This window comes from Macrobrachium nipponense, chromosome 31 (assembly GCF_015104395.2).
Source record: "Macrobrachium nipponense isolate FS-2020 chromosome 31, ASM1510439v2, whole genome shotgun sequence".
In the NCBI taxonomy this organism is placed as follows: Eukaryota; Metazoa; Arthropoda; class Malacostraca; order Decapoda; family Palaemonidae; genus Macrobrachium; species Macrobrachium nipponense.
In genome coordinates, this window is record NC_061093.1 from 55,339,146 (window position 1) to 55,362,871 (window position 23,726).

The 23,726-nt window shown below is 37.8% G+C and overlaps 1 protein-coding gene across 37 annotated transcripts in view; it reads right to left on the minus strand.

Moving 5' to 3' along the window:
- Positions 1 to 23,726, minus strand: part of LOC135206982 (C-Jun-amino-terminal kinase-interacting protein 4-like) — a 168,526-nt gene that overhangs the window by 86,657 nt on the left and 58,143 nt on the right. For 23 of the 37 annotated variants that reach the window (XM_064238557.1, XM_064238562.1, XM_064238546.1 and 20 more), the window contains 5 exons: positions 22,549 to 22,590; positions 12,799 to 12,816; positions 7,841 to 7,898; positions 5,895 to 5,951; positions 4,130 to 4,277 (listed from right to left, as the gene is read on the minus strand). In XM_064238557.1, the coding sequence (XP_064094627.1) occupies positions 4,130 to 4,277; positions 5,895 to 5,951; positions 7,841 to 7,898; positions 12,799 to 12,816; positions 22,549 to 22,590 (323 nt within the window). The remainder of the gene's footprint in view (positions 1 to 4,129; positions 4,278 to 5,894; positions 5,952 to 7,840; positions 7,899 to 12,798; positions 12,817 to 22,548; positions 22,591 to 23,726) is intronic. The other 14 variants (XM_064238572.1, XM_064238581.1, XM_064238561.1 and 11 more) reach the window with 6 other exon arrangements.

Sequence of the window (23,726 nt, forward strand, 5' to 3'; positions counted from 1 at the left end):
CATCGAGCCTTACATAACCCGTAACTGCCTTCATCGCAAAGTCTTGACTGCGGTAGTGGCAACTTAAATTTATTGGCAGAATGGCAAAGGTTGCGGTAGAGCAAACGAGATCTTCCCTTGAGCTTTCCTTAACTCCATCCACCTATGCGAAAAGCAATATTAATTGACAGAGACCTCTGAATTCACGAAACCCGATGTCTTGCTGGGTTTCGAAGAAGAAGTTGTCTGTTCACTTTAAACTTCCTCCGAAGCACTGCCTACTTCACATTCTTTGCAGGTGAGGTAGAAGGTATCACCGGAGGTAGAGATAAACATTCTTTAGGCCCATATCTGAAACAAGAGCTTGAAGAGTTCAACAGAAACGTTCAGCCAGGCGACACCTGGCGTGCGCTGGTGCACGCTCGGCGTCCACTGGAGCGCGCTCGGCGTCCACTGGAAGGCGGCGCTCGCGTCCACTGGAGCGCGCTCTCGTCCACTGGAGCGCGCTCGGCGTCCACTGGCGCGCACTTGGCGTCCAGGGCTGGCGCCCTTGGCGTCCACTGGCGCGCACTTGGCGTGCACCCGCGCGCCTGGAGTCCATCCGAGCGTCCCGGGCGTCCGCTCTCAAAAGCTTCCTGCTACTATGACTTCTCTTACGTATTTCTCGGTGGAAAGACGGACACGAATTCAGGCGACGTTCGCCTTCTTACTTCTCACTGAAACGCATAACGAGAGAGAGGGAGAGGACGTGAAGCGTCCTCTTCTATAAAGCTTCTATTTAGAGGGCGCGAGTCCTTCCGAAAGCTCCAACCCCTGCATGGGGAGGACGCTTCGGAGGACGAGAAGCAATCTTTCAGGATTCGTGCACGCGCACGCACTTTGGCAGTCTGGGGATTTTCATCAGAAACTGCCGAAGGCACGCCAGATCGGTGGGGGTTCCTTGTAACCCTCCTTAGGCTTTCGACATGCTCCCTCCCCGGGTCCTGGGAGTCAAGCAGAGGTCCCGGCCTAGAGGCGAAACGAGGCCGATCTGACGCACCCTCCACTACACAAGGGGTATCACTGCACTTCTGCACTTCACTTTTACTCTCTAAAGCAAGCACTTTCGATTCTAAGATACGAATCGAAAGAGTATCAGAGAAAGGGCAATTCCTCTACAGACACTGCTTAGGGCCCGAAGGCAACACTGCAGGGTTAGGAGTAACAATTACAGAAGTAGCACTTCCCAGCAATGAAGGAGAGCGAGCACCTCTCGTAGACATATTCATAGCCCGTAGGCCATACTACAGGGTTAGGCAAAATAAAGTCTACAGGAAGGTTAGCAGGTTCACTACCCTGACTTTTGTTACTGATTAATTGCGTACATACGAATCATACGTCTTCCTTACGGAATTAGACATGTTTACTGATTAATTGCGTACATACGAATCATACGTCTTCCTTACGGAATAGACAAAGTCTCACACTCCTTACATGACAAATCTCAACAAAGAAGCAAGACCCATACCCCTCGTACATACCAAGTGCGGATCTACCGAAGCTTTCGGTAGCCACACCCTATCTTTGCAGACAACCCCGTCTGAAACTAGCCTAACTAGATTCAGATATTTTATGCAAAAATGAATCAAATTCAAATCAATTTAAGATAGCGTATGCCTAGCCACAAATCCAAGTAAATAAATCAAAAGACAATTAGGATACTTAGGGCAATGAAGTTTCCAAAATCCTAAGACGGAGGTACTGAAAACAGGTGTTTTCAGCACCAGCGACAGAAAAATTATGAATAGAAAATGGGAATGGTTCCTGATACCCGCCTCCCAGCGGCGGGAATGGGTACTAACCACCTGGCCGACCACTGCGTGTGTCGGAAGTTTTTAAAATTCTGTCGGACTTCAGAAAATACAGCTATATATATATCTGACAGGTAAGTTTCATGAACAAAACTAAATTTTGAATGTTACATGTATAACAATTTAATTTTCTTCTTTTTACTTTTCTAACACCAAAACTAATTCTTTTAATGGTGCATAACTTAAAATGACACTGAAAACAGTATAATCTATACCTAACAAGTTAACTTGGTAATGTAAAAAGCAAAAATTATGCGCTACGATCAATTCAATATATGAACGGCCACCTGGAATGTAACTCGTTCGTAAGACGGGTAGCGACTGTAAAACAATATACTGGTATTTGGTTGTTCTATACATATGATTTACTGTTCTGTAATGAAGGCGCTTGCTGGCTGTTCATTATAATAAAAGATGTATCATAATTCTTGCAAGTTTGAGGAAAATTAATAATAAAAAATACTGGTATTTAAACAAACATTCTATGGCAACTAAATAAACTGTAATAGATGCTCAGCATTATTTTTTTCATTACCATAAGTTCTGATGACATAAGAACTTGCTCTGCCAAGTTTGTTAACAAGAGATCACGGTGATGACACTTGCTTCTTGAGATGCAATGAAAGCTTTGTACGTATTATGGGTGGTAGTTTGGATTGTCAGCAGTGAAGACTGACAGTATTAATGGTGACGAATGATACTTTTAGTGTTGTTAGTTGACAGAGGCAGTTAGTGTTACTAATGACAGCCAACACTGGTAATGGTGGTCATTGGCGATCTTTGGTGGTGTTAACGTAAGTCCTGTAACTTAGCCTGCCATGATTCCTGTACATGAAACTTTTTTGACACCACACGAATTGGTTATATTTTTTTCCCTGGGGTATTGCTTGACAAGATTGGGGTATGCCTTATGTGCCCAAAAATACTGTAAATTAAGAGCCACGCATCATCTGATATAACCAAGATATATAACTGGGTGAAAATACCTACAATTTACTACAACAAAGGCAAAAACATTAATCAAATTATCAGAGTAAACTTGAACCAACTAAGAGAGAGAGAGAGAGAGAGAGAGAGAGAGAGCAGAGAGAGAGATAGATGACGAGAGAGAGACGAGATTGAGAGAGAGAGAGAGAGAGAGAGAGAGAGATTCCATATGAACTGGATAACCAATTGACCTGCACATGTAGACTATAAAGGGAGAGGTCTCTTTCATTAGGAAACTATGTAAATGATCTCATCTCCATCCTATAAAATTGTACGACTATACAACTGTAATTTTATATCATATTAACAAGTTTTATTCAAATCATCATTACTATTACGAATTTAGTTGTACTATTTTTTTGCAGATGGATACTTTCCTCCAAAACTAGTTCGGTTTTCAGAGTTTTGCGATTTTTAGAATTACGGACAAGAATCGTAAACCTGTCCACAAAAGTTTGTGGTTTATTGTATTGTATTGCCTCAGTAATCACTACTCTGCTATTGATATCAACACAATAATTAGTTACTCAACTCTTAAAACTGAAGAAAATCTCTAAATACCATAAAATAAAATAAATAACGTCAATACACAAGGAACCAAGTTGTATCTTTTAAACTTTGAATATACTATGTATTATGACATCCAACATCACCTGCAAAAATTATTTTAATGGCTGCAATTTAACATCAAGGTTTCAGCCATTCACCAATCATGACTGAGGTGTGTGCAGCACCTAATACTTAACAAAAATTAATTGAGCAGCTATTTTAATAGTATTAACCTGATAAGAGATTTTTTTTCTGCTGGACTTTCCTCAAACAAGCTGTGCACATCATACAAAGGAAACTATATGCAAAAAATACTGTACTGATAGTGAATATATCTTCCTATACAAGATAGAACTTTTTATTATAGGAATCTCAATGGTAGAGAATTACATATTAGAATCGGCAAGGGTAAATAGTAAAATTAATATCATTTGAAAATTTTTTAAAGATCTTACTACATTGAATTGAAAAGGGTTAATTTTAACTAATATCTTTTGAAAACTTCTCAATATCTTCTTACTACACTGAATCTGCAAGGGTTAATAGTAACTAATATCTTTTGGAAATTTCTCGAGATCTGCTTACTACACTGAATATGCACGGGGTAATGGAAACTGATATTTTTTTTAAAGTTTTTAAGATCTGCTTAATGCACTGAAATTTACAACCTCTGACCACAACAATTATGAAGCACTCTGGTAAAAATGGAGATTCTTCTCTTAACAGATCATCAGTTACAACAATAAACAATAAAAGTCAATCACCTCGTCATCTGATTTGTTGGCTTTTGTGTTCTTCTCTGCCTCTTCCTTTATCCTCTTGATTTCATCTTCCAGTTCCGTGATACGAAGCTTGAATCTGGACTTGACTGCGTTCAAAGATTTGATTTCTTCGCGTAAAATTTCTTGCTCGCTGGAAGGGAAGAGATGAAGATTAATCACACATCACCATAAAATCATCTTCACTTTCACAAAAGCTTCCTAAAGCACAATAGTAACTTAAATTCAAATGATACAAAGTGAAATGAGTTAGCATCAAAATAAAGCTTAACTTGTGATACACAATAAGGGGGAAAATCTGAATACAAATAAACTTTGTTTTCTTACCAAAAGCTTGATACAGCCAATGAGAAAGTTTTTTTTATCCTGTTTAAGTAATTTTTAAGAGATTTTCTATCTACAAATGATTTATAGTACAGATTGACCTTCCTAATACCCCTACATGAAATCCAGTTCCTTATTTTTACAAGCATTAAAAACACTATGACAAGCTGTAACAAAATATAAATACAATTAAAAGTAAAATATTAATAAAAAAAGCATTGACAGCAAATTTTCATCATATATAGCCGCAGTACTGTGTAATTTTTTCACTTCATGTTTTCAATACGATACATAGTGTATACGATATTTGCAAAACCAATCTGTTGGCATTTATATTCTGAATGGCTCGAGTTTGGTAGTAAATAGAAAACAGTGTGTGTGTCTGTAAATTGACAACTTCTTTTTTATGTTTATTATTCATTGTTACAATCCTAGATTAACAACACTATTCTTTTCAAGACCTCATGGCAAACAACAGGAGGAAGGTCGGAATACAGTATAACATTACATATTTGGGTTGGCCTAATAACATCAGTTAAGCTGATATATAAAAATATAGTGAGACAAAGTCATGAAAAACTTTAAAAAGCCAATATAAATGTTTTATAAAAAAAAGTTTAAAAATAAATAAAACCATATAAGATACACAAAACCAAAGCAAAGCTAAAATATGACACATTTACCAGACAATTTGTCCATTCACACAGGCAATAAGATTTTACAATAAAAAACTGATAGGATCAAAGTTAAAAAGTCTTTTAAGAATATATGCATACTGACTTGAGACTAGGTTATGGCGTTAGGCCTTTAATGAGCTCAAAACCTCATCCTCACACTATGAATGCAAGAGCTCCATTTACTTTTACATGCATTGGGAAAAGCAAGCACACAGTAAAAGAAGGGTAAAAAAATGGACTGTCTCATCATAGTAGAAAAGTGTGCATAACATTACATTTTCATTATAATTACAGCTTTACTATTATTATTGGCAAAGCTGCAATCCCAGTTGGGAAAAGATGGATGCTACTAAGCCAAGGGCTTCACCAAGAAAGCAACCCAGTTCAGAAAAAGAAATATGAAAGTAACGAATAAAATTCATAATAATAAATATGATAAAATAAATAACACAAAATGAGACACAAGAACCTACCTAACAAAAGAGCATTAGCACTTACTTCAAAAATCATTCTATAACCTGGTCACAGATGGCACTTGGCCATATAAATGACAAATGTAGAAAGCTTTCAAACATGCACCTTAACAATGGGTCACAACACTGAATAGATCACTTGTCATTAACCTACCTTGTTATAATCGGCATCCAAACAAAAATTTCTTAACGTGCAGACATAGCTATCATTAAAGTATGTGGTATTAGGTTTCACACTGTTAAAAGGTTACTTAGGAATCACAATGAGGACTTTACCTTGTTAATTCATCTACTTTGGCAATAAGGTCATCTTTCACAATGTTTAGCGCATTCCTGCAAAACAAAACATTCCATTAGTGTTCCAAGCAGCAAAGACAGGGTTGGTAGGTAGATTAAGTCACAATCACCACTGACATATTTACAGTGTGTATAATCGTATGTATATTACCACTATACCGTAAAACCAATCAAAACCTCTGCCATTATGATTTAAAAACAAACCACATCAGTGTGGTTTATCAAGTAGTCCTGTTTGAAGTAAAAACATATACCACAAGCAATCAGTATTGGTCTCTTGAGCAAGGTTAAAGCAAAGTACTGTACTAAAATCTTGTTTTCAAAGAAAATCCACAAAACAAAAGGCTTCATGTTCTACTGAAGATCAACTGATAAAAAATACTGAATTGCTTAGTATACTGTAGGACCATGAGATAAAAGATGCAATAAATTAACAAATTCTCACAAGCTCTCTTGTACATATTGTCATGCAAAATGTCAGTTTTCAAAACAATTTGATAACAGACCCTGTCTGACACTCTCATATGTCACAATTCGAGGTAAAAGTAATTTTAACTTTAGAGAAAAGATTGCCATAACCTCTGAAAAAATTTTCTATTTACATCACATCCACAAACAATGACCACTGATGTTTAGCAACTTTCACATTTTGACTTACATTATTCTGTTGAAAGAATTGAATACTGCTTGCGGCTGACAAGAGTCAATGAATAACAAATATTTTTATTATATAAAATTTACTTGAGACACCAGAGCATGCATAAAAGTTATAAGTGAAAGGAATTCTAAAGAAAAACACACTGAAGATAAAATTGCAGTTATTAGGGTAGCAAATCTGGACCATAATAACATAAAAAAAGTGAAGACAGGATGAAAAGTTAAGACAAGGCACCAAACACTTCTCTACTCAAAAGAATTCAGTTTGCGTATGCACTGACTAAATGACTGCACTACTTTGCCAAGTCTAATCACCCAGGAGCAGTATAATAACATCTGGATGGGAAATAATTTGGCATCCTGAGTCATTTACCAATATAATCATAGCTTTACAGCTACAACTGGCTTCTGACTTCAAATCTAACATGGAAAGTATCTTCACCTTAAAATGCACTTTGTAGCAAACTATGTCATATTTTTAGTTTAATGGATGACAGTAAATACATTTCAATTCATGACAAAATGATGAACCATAAATCTTGGCTAGAATCTTATCAGTATTAATTAATATGGCTCATGCACAAAAAACCTTACGAGGGGAAAGAGGTGTAAAATACACTTCAATATCTTGAAAATTTACCAATATGCAAGGCACTTTAAGTTCATTCCTTACAGAATAGATAAATAGGCAATGCTGCAAAACTAACTCCAGCATTCTTTGATCAATCAGGTTATGTCTAACCTTCAGTTTACTTCATAGTATCTTTTAAGAACATGTAATGGTAACTTCTGGAAAATGATTGAATTATTGCATGGTTATGTACTAGACAAGAGCTTCATTAACGCAAAAAACTAGTATACGTAGTGGAAAATCAAAGGGTAATGAAGCAGATGTTCTTTCCAGTCACAGACTAAGAAATTATTATTCTTTTCCATACCCCAATTATAGAATTCTGTCAACCTATAATCAGTATATCTACATGATCTAGAATTGCCTATCTGATTAACCTATTTGTATGTTGTCACCAACCTGTTACAAAAAGAAGGCATACATTATCTAATCTTTCCTTTTACCAGAAAAAAATGTACAATCAGATTCTATAAGTGATTCTGCAAAAAACAACAAAGATAGTTAGTTGATCTAGCAAGAAAAGGAACTCATGAAATTAGAAATGAAAACCTACTATTTCTAATTAGGAAAGGATAAAACTTCTCAAACCAAATTTTCATTCTAAAATTAATAAAAAAAAAACAGGAACAATACTTACTTTGTAGCCAACAATTCGTTATTTTCCGAGATGAGGTTTTCAACTTCCTTGCCCATTCCTAATTAAGGAGAAAGAATATGCAATGAATAGAAGGCCCAACTGGTTTTGTTTGGACAACCATCATACTGTTCAAAGATGGAACCAAGCTAATGAATATTATGATGCAACCATCATACTGTTCAAAGTGAAACCAAGCTAAGATATCTTTAAACACTGCATATCTGTCCAATCTTGTCTCCTCCTCCTTGAATAATAAAAGGAAAGACATGAAAAAGTAATCTAAATGAAATTGCCCATAATTCAGTTGTTTTGCAGGTTGTCTATCTTTGATGAAACATACGTGTTCAATTTACGAACTGTTTGGTGAAATGGCGCACAATCACCTGGGGGATGGAGGGAGGAGAGATGGGAACCCATTGAGGTTGATAACAAAATCAATTTTATTCACATTTTGTATGGATAATCAGAGAGAGAGAGAGAGAGAGAGAGAGAGAGAGAGAGAGAGAGAGAGAGAGAGAGAGAGAGAGAGAGAGAGAGAGAGAGAGAGATTATTTATGTTGCAATATGTCAACTTACTGTTGGCAAATGGCAGAATTTAGTATTTTGCAAACAAGTAAGTAATATGTAATGAATGTAAGAAAAAGAAAGATTAAGGGAGTTGTTTAACCATTAATCGCCGAGCCGGTGTTTCCAAAAGTGTCTCCCGTATGCCGCCGGTGTTTGCGAGTGAGCGCCCAAGCGGAAAAAAAGTTTTTTCAAAATCACAGCACGCTTAATTTTCAAGATTAAGAGTTCATTTTTGGCTCCTTTTTTGTCATTGCCTGAAGTTTAGTATGCAACCATCAGAAATGAAAAAAAATATCATTATCATATATAAATATTGGAATATATGACAGCGCAAAAAAAAAATTTCATATATAATTGTATACAAATCGCGCTGTGAGCAAAACGGTTAAAGCAGAGTTATTTATTTTTTCGTTGTATTGAACACTAAATTGCGATGATTTTTGTATATAACAAATTGTAAAACGATCAAAGCAACACAGAGAAAATATTATCACAATATGATGCATGAATTCGTAATGCGCTGACATAAAAAAAGTTGTTTTCAAAAATTCCCCATAAATCAAAATATTGTCCTAGAGACTTCCCGTTTAATGCAAAATGAAGGTAATTGATTGAATATTACTAGGCTGTAAGTGTTGTAGCTTACAATTGCATTTTTCGACCATTTCGGTAGAGTTAAAGTTGACCGAAGGTCAAATTTTTTCTATTTATTGTTATTTATATGAAAATATTTCAAAACTGATAAAAGCTACAACCATGGGTTGTTTTTAGTTGTATTCTACATGAAATTGCGCACATTTTCATATATAGAAATTTATGTAACGGCTAATATAAAAAGGTGCAAACATTATTGACAATCGGTTGAAAAAATTTCTGATTTTTTTGGAAGAGTTACTGCAAGGACGTAAGGAAAAAGTTTTTTTCATAAATTTACAATAAATCGAAATATTGTCCTAGAGACTTCCAATTTGTTGCAAAATAAAGGTAAATGATTGAATATTACTAGAATGTAATAGTTTTAGCTTACAATTGCGTTTTTTTACCATTTTGGTTGAGTCAAAGTTGACCAAAGGATGAAATTTTGGCACTTATAGTTATTTATATGAAAATATTTCAAAGCTGATAAAAGCTACAACCATGGGTTGTTTTTCGTTGTATTCTACATGAAATTGTGCACATTTTCATATATAAAACTTTATGTAACAGGTAATATAAATCAGTGCAAACATTACGACAATCGGACGAAAAAATTTCTGATTTTTTCGGAAGAGTTATTGCGCGGACATAAGGAAAAAGTTTTTTTCATAAATTCACCATAAATCGAAATATTGTGCTAGAGACTTCCAACTTGTTGTAAAATGAAGGTAAATGATTGAGTATTACTAGAGTATAAGAGTTTCAGCTTACAATTGCGTTTTTCGACCATTTTGGTAGAGTCGAAGTTGACCAAAGGTTGAAATTTTGACACATCGTTATTTATATGAAAATATTTAAAAACTGATAAAAGCTACAACCATGGGTTGTTTTTGGATGTATTCTAAATGAAATTGCACACATTTTCATATATAAAACTCTATGTAACGGCTAATATAAAATGGTGCAAAAATTATGTCAGTGACAAAATAATTTCCGAGATGTGTCGCTGATGCTTTTTAGTGCGAGAAGAAAGAAATTCACGCTTGCGTGCCTGGGTAACGATTGTAAACAAAACAACAGCTTGATCTATGAACTCCCAGCATCCCTCAAGGTGCGTGATACAAAAGTTTTCGCCAAGTAGGCCTATAACTATTTTTCCAAGAATTTTTTTTTTAAACTTTTTTGCGTCAACGTTTCATATGTCAATTCGGCACCCAACAGACAATTTTTGTCGACGTTTAATACGTCCAATCGGCGTTTAAGGGTTAAATAAACAAACATAGAAGCTGAATGCAGAGCCAGTTTGTTTATTATGGAGCCGAGTTACTTTGGGCGCTTGGTCACAATGTGGGCACTGGAAGGAGCGATTCCAGGTGTATGAATTTTGAGGAATGTACGAAACCCAAGTCAAAATTTCATCGGAAAAAGTAGACGAAAAACAAACTGCACGAAAATCAGGCATACCAAATCCGAAGTTGGACTGTGTGTACATGATAGAATAAGCTAATGGATAAAAGTATTTGTCTGCTTCTCCATGATGTCGACTTGAATCATTCTAAAACAACCAAATTACCAGAACTTGGTGTTTTATGAAATCTTAGTTCAGGGATGTATATTAAAAAATTTCATTTCTAACTCAATGTTACCTACCCTATTAATCCTTTGTTCACAAAATCTCTCCTTATAAAAAAATCACCACCAATTAACTGCAAAAACCAAAACAAACTATCTTAATCCAAATCTTAAATGTAGCCATACTCACATATAACAGTACACAAAGTACCTATCAATCACAAGCATTTGAGAATTCTTTTCCTGGCCCTACAATTGCAAAAATTATAGTAAAATGCCACAATTCGTAAAGGTATGATTTTCCAATGAACCTTCCATACTGCACACAATAATTTTTTCTTATTATCTTTCCAATTTTCTTTTACATTTGCAAATTCCTCAGAACATCCCAATATTTTATTCTTGCCAATGAAGTGAGGACAAAATTTAAGCAATCATCAGATACCAAACAAAGAAAAAAAAGAAAGAAAAAAATGAAATTAACAGCCAGAATTCAAAAAGGAATTTAGCAGCAACTCTTATAAGAAGCCTAAGTAAATCTAAAGCTACTCTAACTTTGATAAATTGTACATGCTCATTCAAAATGATAAGCCAAAAAATTTCATGCTGTACTCTTATATCATCATGTGCCTAACTATGGCAACTACACACAAGTTTTCCCTCAACATTTATATCTACAAATGTATATGTAAATGTTCTGCCAAAAGCATCCAGCACAGCATTGTATGAATCAGGAGACTATATGTAACAATTTTTAAAATAATTATTCACTAGGGAAAGGTGGCCTTAATACAAAAATTAACTAATTTCTAAGTGCAGTGGTACCTCAAAACTTCTGTTATAACCTTGTATTAATATAAAAAGTTTAAGTACTATATACAGTACGATACAGTGTACCCTTAACCCAACAAAGGACGACACAATTGGACAGACATGTACCAAATGATTTAGATTAATAAATGACATATGAAGGCAACCTGATGAAATTCAATTGCTGTATTAGTCAAAGGGATACCAGCAATACTATTCTTCTCAAATGGCTGATATTAAGGAGTACTTGGTACACATGTATAAAAAAAGACTAACACTCCATATGATAACATTGACTTAAAGCTGGCTTCAGTTAAGAGGAAAAAATCTATGACATCCTATAGGCAAGAAGATGCAATACTTATAGAGAAAAGTACTACACTGTTATGTTAATCGTCACTGAGAGCTAAAAATAAATAGAATGCACTACTGGCACATTTTAAATATTAATCATAAATACAGAAAGATTAAATGGCTAAAATACTTTCATACTTTCTTAAACCAAAAATTCTTATACTTTGGGTTTCACTATCAATTAATTAAACATTGACTAATATTCAATAGAAGCTACGATATACTACAAAAGAACTTCCATGTGTGCAATTGAATTTCAACTGTTGTCATTATTATAAAGTACAAGTAAAAACTCAAAGATCAGGACCCTTTCTCAGGGGAAGATTTGCACAATTTTATTTTCATACTGTAATAGGCTAGCCTGTGGCCTATAGTCATAACCTAATACGTACAAACTTATCTTTGTTAACTTCAAATTGTATGTAACAATCAAATCAACATGAAGATGTAGATTTTATTCAAAATTAATGTTGACAAATTTAGTTTAAGAGAACGTAAGAGAGGGAGAATCTATAGGCAAATGATTGTTGCTTCTCTCTGAATGTAGAGTTTACAATTTAGTTCCTGATACAGAGAAAACTGTCCGTTTTCATAGTAACAGATCACTTTTCTACATATCTTTCTCTTCCCTTTCTCATACAGTTCCTGCAAACAGGCTCCGTAATACTTAACTACATAAAATTCACAACTGTTTATTACTAATGCATTTTTACCTGCTAAAGAAGTGTCCTATTGTTACTTATTGTTTTAGCACAAATTCATAAAATTAATAACAAAAATACTTACATCTACTAAATTGTTAGATACTGTTGTTAAGTTTTGCTTCTTACGAATAGTCTTTATTTATTCTAAACTTTACTATTAATTTTATTTTGCTTCTATATACGAAAAAACAGAACTTAGTACAATATGGATCTTTGAAGTTTAACTGTACATTTATTCAATGTTATAAACACAAAATATTATTTTGAAATGAGATTTTTAAAAATAAAACTTACTGTTGTAAAACAAACTCTTACCAAAGAAGTTGTCAGTAACTGATGATGAGAATACCCCAGTCCACGAATGGGCCATTTAGTGTGCAGGCAGGAAAGTTGTTGTTTGGTTTGTTTTTGTATGTTGATTGGGGAGGGAGATGCAGATATTGCATAGGAGGAAATCACTCTGGTTAGTACACACATAAAACAAAACAAAAAAAAACAAAGAAAAAAAATAGCTGCCATGCTTTGGTTAATGCAATTATCTTACTCTATAATGGCAAAAGCAAATGAAAAAAGAATACAGCATTTCTGTAAAGGTTAATCAAACATTCCTTTCCCCATGATATTCTAGACTAACTTAAAATACTAATTATTTATTTACATAAAAAAACACTTATCAGCTTTGATCTTAAGAACTGGAGCCAATTTCCATACAAACTTTGAATGTTCATAGTAAACTTATATTATTGTTTTATCAATTTTCATTGATAAAACATATGACTTCCTTCTAAGATAACGAGGAGTCAAATGCTACTGTAATTAGCTGGAGGCATTTGGCTTCTTAATGCCACCTTTTGCCTGTATGATAATGCTGACAAATTACAGAGCTTGTGGTTGATTCCCCATTGTAAAGCAAGATAATGAATCTTGATTCCACAATGTAAAGCAAGATAATGAATCAACCAGGCAATATTTGAATACTGCATAATTGGACTTAATGAACTGACTACAGCTTCAATATTTCTTCTCTACTAGTTTTTTATTACAGTATTTATGTCCCTAAACCTACTTCCATTTACCATATTTCCTAGTGTTGAAGACACTCTGATTTTGAAGACGCCTCAAATTTAAAAAGCAATCATTTAAATAAAATCTAATAATAATATCATCATAATAATAATAGCATGTGGGTTCATAATACAACCAACAGCTAACCCTTGATATAATTATGAGCAAATTTATAAAAGGGCATCATGTGAGAGAGGGGCAGTACATCCTCCCTTGAAGTCAAGATCACAACTAACTCTCTCGTGAGCCACCCACTTGATTTTAGCCAGTCTAAAAGTTGCCATTGAGGAGGTTGTAAACTTGGTGGCATATCTTGAGTGAATAATTTAACTGCATGTAAAAATTCTTACTAGTGTCATGAAAAAGCAGTGCCCACCTTGTTCCAAAAACTTAAGGAATATGATGGTGCTTAAAGATACACAATATAGGCTAAGAGTTTTACTCTGAGGGCAGTAACCTTTCTTGAAGTATTAATTTTCAAAACTTGATGAGAAGCAAAAACACTCTCAAGAAATAAATTGTATTCACAGCCTCTGATCTTATATGCATGTTTGTATAACCACGTAGATACAAAACTTTAAACAATATAGCACTGATAGGCTTAGAAAACATCCCTCTTGTAAACTGCCTGACACATATCTTTGAATGGCTCTCTTTTAATAGTTTGTAAGGAGCTTTAATGAAGCTATGTAGTACTAAGATAGTTCCATGTTGGCTAAGTGCATTTCGAGCTCGGCTACCAATCCGGTGGTCCGAAGTTCAATTCTCGGCTTGGCCAATGTGGAACCAGAGAAATTTATTTCTGGTGATAGAAATTCATTTCTCGATACAATGTGGTTCGGATCCCACAATAAGCTGTAGGTTCCGTTGCTAGGTAACCAATTGGTTCCTAGTCACGTAAAAATATCTAATCCTTCGGGTCATCCCTAGGAGAGCTGTTAATCAGCTCAGTGGTCTGGTAAAACTAAGATATACTTAACTTAGTACTAAGATAAGCACTTACTTAATGATACATCTCTAACAAAAGGAGATCCTACCTTGAAATTAGGAAAACAGAAAAGTTCATGACATGATATCCCCTCAAACCCCTAAAACAAGAGCACTTTTCAGTGAGCTGGGTGCTATTAATGCCTGAATATTTCTGTTGCTTTCCTCAAGAAAGAAAGTAAATCAGTAACTAATGAACTGGAAATGATAGCTACAGTATGGGTCGAATAGTTGGGATCAATGGCAAGTGTACTAAGAATTCTGCAGACTTGAGAGGACAATACCAGGAAATCCTTTACTAATAAGTGTCTCCATGATTTTTAGTTGAGTTTTCTCATAGAAATAAAAAACCAAGGTAAATTAAAAATACATCAACTTGAAGATGCGAATCATCATCATATGATATTTCCCCATCTGAAACACACTTTCTTGGATTACCTCTAAAAAAAGACCAAGCATGCACCAAAGTGTGTTTGGAAGGCAAAGAAACATGTATGAGCTATTAACAAAATCAGATTAATACAATGAGAAATAAATCATCATAAAAACAACAAAACAAACAGTAAGATACAAACAAGCACTAGATGATCAATTGCATCAATGAAGAATGGAGTAGCTGTATATATCATAAAATCTGACAACCACCACTCGGTAAGACACCAATAATCGCTCAATTATTATTTGGATTAATTATATAAATGGAATAAGATGTAAATACAGGCAGTCCCCGGGATTTCGGTTGGGGTTCTATTCCAGTGGCGTGCCGAAAGTCGGGAATCGCCATGACCCAGAACAACGTAAGGAAAGTTTATAAAAATGGGCGAGTGAGACTTATGTAAGCTTGGATAAAGAAATACCAAATTTGTAACTAATTTGTATTTTTCATAACTAGTAAACCTGAGGTCTTAACATTAGGATTTACTAGCGCCAAGCTGGAAACCGGTAGAATTAAAATTACACTTGTGAGATCCAGGGACTATTGGCATCTATACCAGGTCACGGGGCATGTATACCCAGAATGCCCACGGCGACCTGTGACCCACCAGTTATATTTCTAACCCAGTTTAGACTGCTAGAGGGGTGGTTCGAGGTGGGCCTTTACCTGTTAAGACCTCAGATTTGTTAGTTATGAAAAATACAAATTAGTTACAAATTTGGTATTTGTTCGTATACGGAACAACCTTTGGTCTTAACATTAGGATAGACTTACTTATTGGAGGGAGGTAAGTCTCTACACCTGACTGGGAGTTTGCCACCGTATCCATTTCCGAATATATTAGGGAAATTCTAAGAGAATGGACAATGAACCTAGAACCAAAGATATAAGCGAATCTATTGGTTTCCCCTCACTGGGTGTTGATACCATTCTATGGTTTACTCTTGTCCCTTGTAACTGGATCCACCCTCACCCCTCTCTTCCCTATAATCTAGAGGGGTGTGTTGCTACTGAAAAGTATATCATAACCTAAGATAGCTTCACAGTATGGCTGACCACCTCATCTGCATCTAGTCCGTTCCAGTATATGACGGTACCCTCCTTCATATTGCCCGTAGTTAAAGGAGTAGGAAGAAAGTAGTAATGAAAAAAGACCAGTCATCCCATTCATTCTACTTTCATACCTTCATCTTAGACTAGACGCAAACTGACCCGCTAGAGGTACTGGATGAGCTATATCACTTGTTGGGCTGCCACCATTGGACCCAAGGAAAAAGTGTCCAAGGATCTATGGGCAACGTCTTTCAAATAAAATGAGGTGAAAGTTGTCTGGCGTTTCCACACACCAGCTTTCAGAATTCTCTCCACAGACATGTTCTTCTTAAATGCCAGAGAAGCACTCAAGCCCCTGATGTCATGAGCTCTAGCTCCCACCTGGCTATCTGACCCCCTGTCTTCTGTCATATAAGCATTTCTGATCGTCTCCCTTAGCCAAAACGATATTGTATTCCTGGACACTTCCTTCTTGTTCCGTCCTGTACTTACGAACAACCTCCAGCACCCCGGCCTGAGGTGCCTTGTTCTTCTTAAGTACTCCCTTAGTGCCCTGACGGGGCACAGAAGCATCTCATCTTTGTCATTGTCTACAAAGTCTGCCAAGGAAGGTATGGCAAAGGAGTCGAATCTGCCGTCCACTATTGTTTGGGGTTTTGGGTCTTGGCCACGAAATTTCCCTGAGGAACAAACTCAAATACCACTTGCCCAACCTCCAACCTCTGAGTGCTTTATGAGATATGACAGGCCATGTACCTCCCCCACCCTTTTGGTTGAAGCCAGGGCCAATAAGAAGACTGTCTTCAGGGTCAGGCTCCTATCCGTGGACTGCCTTAGTGGTTCGTAGGGGGGTTTTGTCAGACTACTCAGTACCATGGTCAGATCCCAATCTGGGGCTTTTAGTTCCTTTGGTGGACATGACTGTTCAAAGCTCCTCATCAGCATGGCCAACTCCCAAGAAGACGAAATGTCCATCCCTTTCATTCGTAAGACTAAGGCTAGAGCAGCCCTGTACCCCTTCACTGCAGATACAGACATATGCTTTTCTGTTCTGAGATATATATCAGAAAGTCTGCTAACTGCTGAATAGTGGTACCGAGTGGAGACAAGTTCCCTCTACGACACCAATCACAGTATGCTGACCACTTTCCTTGGTATACTGTCGCAGATGATTTTCTGATATTTCCTGCCATCTGAGTTGCTGCTTTCTGCGAAAACCCTCTCGCTCGGGGGAGATACTTGACAGTTTCCACCCGTGAAGCGATAGGGACTTCACCGACTGGTGGTACCTCTCCATGTGCGGCTGACACAGTAGGTTGCTCCATGGGGGTAACTCTCTCAGCACATCTATTAGGAGTTCCAGTAGGTCTGGAAACCACTCTGCCTTCGGCCATAACGGAGCTACCAGGGTCATCTTGAGGTTCTGAGACCGCATTACCCTGTTCAGAACCTGCCGGATTAGACAAAATGGAGGAAATGCGTACACGGCCAGATTGTCCCAAGGGTGTTGTAGCGCATCCTCTGCTACTGCCTCTGCGTCTGGGACTACCGAACAATACACTTCCAACTTTTTGTTGTACCTGGTTGCGAATAGGTCTATGATCGGTCCTTCCCACAACATGAGCATCCTGTCCACTACCTGTTGGTGCAAGGACCACTCCATTCCCCAGAATCTGATCCCTGCGGCTCAACTTGTCGGCCAATATGTTTCTTTTTCCCGGAATATACCTGGCCCTGATGTCTACCAGGTTCTCTACAGCCCACTGATGAAGTTGAACTGTCATCACATGTAACTGCCGAGAAACTAGGCCTCCTTGTTTGTTTATATAAGCTACTACTGTGGTGTTGTCTGACATCAATACCACTGAGTGTCCCTTTACTCTCCCCCTGAATTCCTGTAGAGCTAGAAACGCTGCTTTTGACTCCAGCACGTTAATATGGAGTTCTCTGTCCTTGCAACTCCATTTTGCTGACACCATCAACTCCTCCATATGGGCTCCCCAGCCTTCTAGTGACGCATCCGAGAACAGCAAAAGGTCCGGAGAGGATTGTTGAAGGAGGACACCCACTGTCAGATTGTTGTCGTTCACCCACCACAGCAAGTCTTTCCTCACTTCTGCCGACAAGGGAATTTGCTCGTACGGGTGATCTACTATTGGTGACCAAAACTCCTTCATCCTCCATTGTAGGGACCGAAGGTGTAGCCTTCCTTGTGGTACTAGCTTCTCCAGGGAGGTTAGGATTCCCAGTACCACCTCCCACTATCTTGCTGGCTGTGTTTGTTTTCCCAGAAAGGCATTCACCACTTGTTTGCATTTCTCTATTCTTTGGTCTGTCGGGAATACTTTGGCTTCTGTTGTGTCTATAACCATTCCCAGATACTCCAAACGTTGACTTGGATCCAACTGCGACTTCTCCTGATTTATCACAATACCTAGGTTATGACAAAGCTGCAGGAGGGTCGCCCTGTCCCTGAGTAATTTCTCTCTAGACTTCGCTATCACCAGTCAATCGTCCAGATATCTTATTAGCCTGATCCCCTGAGCATGCGTCCACGTCGACACGAGAGTGAACACTCTTGTAAAAACTTGAGGAGACGTTGTCAATCCAAAGCACAGGACCTTGAATTCGAAAGCTTTCCCTGCAAGACTGAAGCGGAGAAATTTCCTTGAAGACTGATGGACTGGTATCTGAAAGTATGCGTCCTTCAGATCGACTGTCAGCATAAAGTCCCCGATCCTGACTGCTTGTAGAACCGTTTTTGGAGTTTCCATTTTGAAACTGGTTTTCCTTATAAACAGATTCAGAGTTGACAGGCCTATTACTGTCCTCCACTCCCCGTTGGCTTTGGGTACCAGGAAAATCCTGCTGTAGAAGCATTTCGACGGACTGCATACTTGTTCCACAGCTCCTTTTTCCATCATCTTCTTCACTTCGTCTTGCAGAATAATGGCCTTCTGAGATTCGTGGGCATAAGCGAAGTGGGGTAATGGGGTTACCTCGAACGGGATCAAATACCCGATCCTGAGAACATCCACCACCCACTGCTCTGCCCCTAGTTCCTGCCACACCTTCCAGTGATTTGCCAGGCAACCCTCCACTGGTGTGGCCGAGTGATGAGAGGCGCCCATCCTATCTTCTTGAGCCTCTCCCTCTTCCCCTACTGCCCCTCCCTCTGTTGTTGCTATTGTGAAAGGGCTGATGAGTTTATCCTCTTTGGGGAAGAGGGTCTTGTGGCTCTATTAGGGATGTTATGTCTCACTGTCTTCTTCCGAGATATTTGCTGTTGTCTCCCCTCCAAAGGAGTAGCTTGACTGTTAGACGTTTTCCTAACTGCCTGCTGCACCAACCTATCATTAGTGTCCATCCTTCTTCTATCTATCGCCTCTTCCAGTATGACCTCTGGCAACAGCAGATGCGACTCCAAGATATCCCCATTCCTCATCGCTAACAGGGAATCCAAATCCACAGTGCGGCTTAGTCTAGCCAACGCTGCATCTCTCCTCATTAGCAGGATATTTGCCCAAACATTGGCACTTAAGTTTGTCAGGTATGCAATCGCCTTGGAACCTGACTGTAGTAATCTAATGAACAATGATTCATCCACTACTTTTCTTGTCACTTCCGAGGATGCAATCTTCGCCACTGCTGTTGACCAAAGATCTAGCCAAGAAGCAGCCTGAATTGCCTTGTTCGAGTCATGCGGATTCTGTCTTACAACACGTAAACGCAAAGATTGCAGGAAGGGATAATTCCTTAAGATCTAATAGATCATTTAAATTTATTCCCCCTCCAATGATGAAGCAAAGGAAATATTATACGACACCGAAGGTCCCTTTGCTGTCTAGACAGGTGAACCCTAATGTTGTAAGATTAAGGCCTGGATTAACCTTGGATCAGGTTAAAATGGAGTGCCCTTCGATGACGTACCAAGAGGCTGCTACGTTAAGAGGCAACAGCTTCTAACGTAGCAGCCTCTTGGTACGTCATCGAAGGGCACTCCATTTTAACCTGATCCAAGGTTAATCCAGGCCTTAATCTTACAACATTAGGGTTCACTTGTCTAGACAGCAAAGGGACCTTCGGTGTCGTATAATATTTCCTTTGCTTCATCATTGGAGGGGGAATGAATTTAAATGATCTATTAGATCTTAAGGAATTATCCCTTCCTGCAATCTTTGCGTTTACATGTTGTAAGACAGAATCCGCATGACTCAAACAAGGCAATTCATACGACACCTTGGTATCCCTTTTTAATCCAAATGCCATGTCAATTCCAGGAGGAAGCATACTGGCCGGTGTTTCTGTCTTCTCCAAAAGGTTATTGAATTGACGAATCAAATCAATCACCTCTGCATACGAGGCCAGAAACTCTTGGTTTTCTCCTTCCTCTGGCTCTAATGTACTGTTCTCCGTCACAAGGGTGTTGTCTCACCCCTATCTTCTGACCAACGGCCCGGAATTCCACAGCCGCCTGCCCCTACGGCCGTGGTCTCTTTGATCTTTGCTGGCCGCGGTTGGCTCGATCCCGAATAGTCAGCAGGGGAACGCGAACGCCTCACTCTTTCTCTGCTCACGGATCTAGAGCGAGAACCTCGTCTAGTTCTCCAAGATGAAGGCTCCCTTGAAACAGATATAACTTCATCTCTATTAGTATTGGTATCGTTTTCGAGCGTCGGAGAACTCGGCCTCGACCTTTCATCCAGACGGACACTGCCTTCCACGAACGTATCCGACGAGGTTGCCAACTCCCTATTTTTTGTACTTTTAATAGGAGCCTTATCATCCTTTGTACGTATTTTGAATGGCCTTACGGGCAAAACTGGGACCTGCATTCTATCCTCTGCTGCACCTTTCACCGCCAACGCCGATTTTACCAGCGGTATCGTAGTCTTTGTAATCCGAACTGGCAACTCCGCATCGGCCGCTAGTCCGTCGGCCGTGGCCACTCTTGCTTGTTCGGATTCTTGCGAACAGCTTCGTCTGCTAGCTTTGTGCTTACTAGCCACTGACTTCCTGACCTTCCTGCTGACTTGGATACAACAGTCTTGGTCTGAAGATGAAGAAGAATTCACTCTTCTCCTCTTAGCCCGAGGATCAGTCGCGAACTCCCGAATCCTCCAACGCTTGACTGGCGCTCGCCATGACGTTATCGGACTTAGCGATGACGCCGAACTAGAGGAAGAACTGGTTTTCAAGCTTTGCCCGGGTAATAAACCGGTTTTCTTTCATCCTTATAATAAATCCTCCCATAAGCGGGACCTCCTAAATGGGTTCTCATCTCATTATAGTACCAGAGAGTTATGACACTTATAGCGCTGTCAGCAACAGGACCAATGGCTATATGTGACCTCCAAACCACGTCGAGAGTGAACTTCTATCACCAGAAACACACATCTCTAGCCCCTAAATGGAACAGCTGAGAATCAAACTCGCAGCCACCGAGGTGGCAGGTGAAGACCATACCGACCACGGTCCTTACGGTGCCGTAATCCTAGTTATAGCTCTGTAACTTTGGAACATCAACCACATCCCAGAAATGAGGTTTTGATGAATATATTTGAAAAAGCACTACAAGTATGCAATGCTGTAGGTAAAGACAGCTGTTACACAGGGACTACCTGTAATACAATGTCTGACATCCACCGCTCAAACCAGAAGCATATATGCTTGATGTACATACACTCAATGAAATGACAATTGGAAAGGAAGTGAAGCAGTAATTTGCATTCCAGGGCACCTTTTCTACATTGGTCACCAACACTGATAGTCTTAATTGATGATAAAAAATTGCCAGTAAAATATCTGGGTCTATATTTGTGTTAAGATACAATGTTTAGTGATCATTCATTTTCGAGTAAGATATACATATGCAGAGTAAGAATCTATCGTAATGGCAACAATACTGTTGTTGTATCTTATTACACTCATTTTAATAAGAGTAAACAGACAGAATCTCCAGAAATGCTTTAAGACAATAATAACAAGGAAAATTACATTAGCAACAAGAAATTTTAGTCTTGATAAATTTTCTTAGTATAACTGTTAATAGTTATATGGACACATTTACTCTAGTAGGGGAAACAGAAAAACCTCTACACAAAATAAATTGATCTTGTCTACCACAAAAATAAAGCATGCATGAAAAAAGGGTGCTAAACAAGGCAACACTTTTAATAATATCTAGCAAATGATGGCGATAGGCACAAAACAGAGCAATTTCTTATCAGTCCAATAATTCCAACATTTTACAATACTCAACTTTCATATCAGTTAATAAATTCTACACTCAACTCAAAGAAAATGAACTCTTCAAGTTCTAATTTCAATTATGTTAAAATTAAAAGAAAACATCAAATTACAGCCATTAAATCTGTAGGGAACATGACTCCAAGTATATTGAGCAAAATGAAAGTTGTCTTCAAAATGGAACTTCAAAAGCACATAGACATCACAGAGATTGCTTTCCTTGGCCTAATGCCATCAACTTAGGACTACAAAGCAATGAAGCACACAAATCATACCCGAGTATGGGGGAGAGCCCCCACCTTCCTCACTCCCACTGTCTGTTGTGTACACAGCACCAAAGGCCAATGATGTGCAACCGTACACCCAGGGGGGAGAGGAGTCACGTGCATATTTCAAACATCGGGGAGGTGTAATGGCCAGTTGTGCGCAGCAGAGGAAATGGCATGACGTATATCATGGAACCAGAGCACAGGAGGAGCAAGAATGTAACAACTAGTATGAGTAAGAAGCCATGCAAAATAATAATTAAATAATACTGCTGGAAAAAGAGCTTCCAAATAATTTTTGAAAAGGTCAACAAAAAAATACTTAACATTATCAGCTAGTGCACCAAGTGACATTTAAGAGGCTACAAAAACTATAGAGCATGCAGCCTTTGCAAAAAATAAAAAGTAAATAAATCTATAAAAATTCACTTCTCACTAAAACATCAAATACACAGCTACTGTCTTGGTAAAAATCAGGAAAAAAAATGAGCTTGTTTAAGATCTTAGCTGCAGGATTATCTCATTTTGCTGTTCCAGCTAGCATATACAATGCTACTTTTTCCAAGTATTCAAGTTATGGAAAGATTAGAGCTCTGGCAGCTACAATGCTAGCTAGCAACTTAATAGCCAAAATCTGTACTAGTATAAGGTTCAAATGATGATAACTGACAGAGTAATCATTCACTGCTGAATACAAACAAAAAAAATACAGTAATGCATCCTCTATTCTTAATAAAATAAAACTTACAAGATTTTCTTTGTTTTTCCAAATAGAATGTTAAACAACAAATGAATAAGATTTAAGCCCTATCTACTTAAAGTAATCAAAATATGTTGAATAAAATCAGCTAAAGAGCACAAGATTGAAATTCTGGTTTCTGCCACTCAAGAAGTCACTCGCATTTTTTAAAATCTCAATACTTAACCTGTGTATTAAAGTGTTTCTATAATTCTCTCCATAGAGGAGGCAGAATATTCAAGAATAAAACAAATATTCTTCACTGCACTTATGGCAGAAAAATAAACATTCTACCTGAAAAAGATTTGTAAAAAAATGTACTATATTCTTTTCAGTACACACCCATTACTTTGACATACACTATTTGTGCATTGCATGCAAATCCCAAATATATCAATCCATTTGCTTAAGGAAATAAAAAGGACCAGGTGTCTAAATTAAGTTGGTA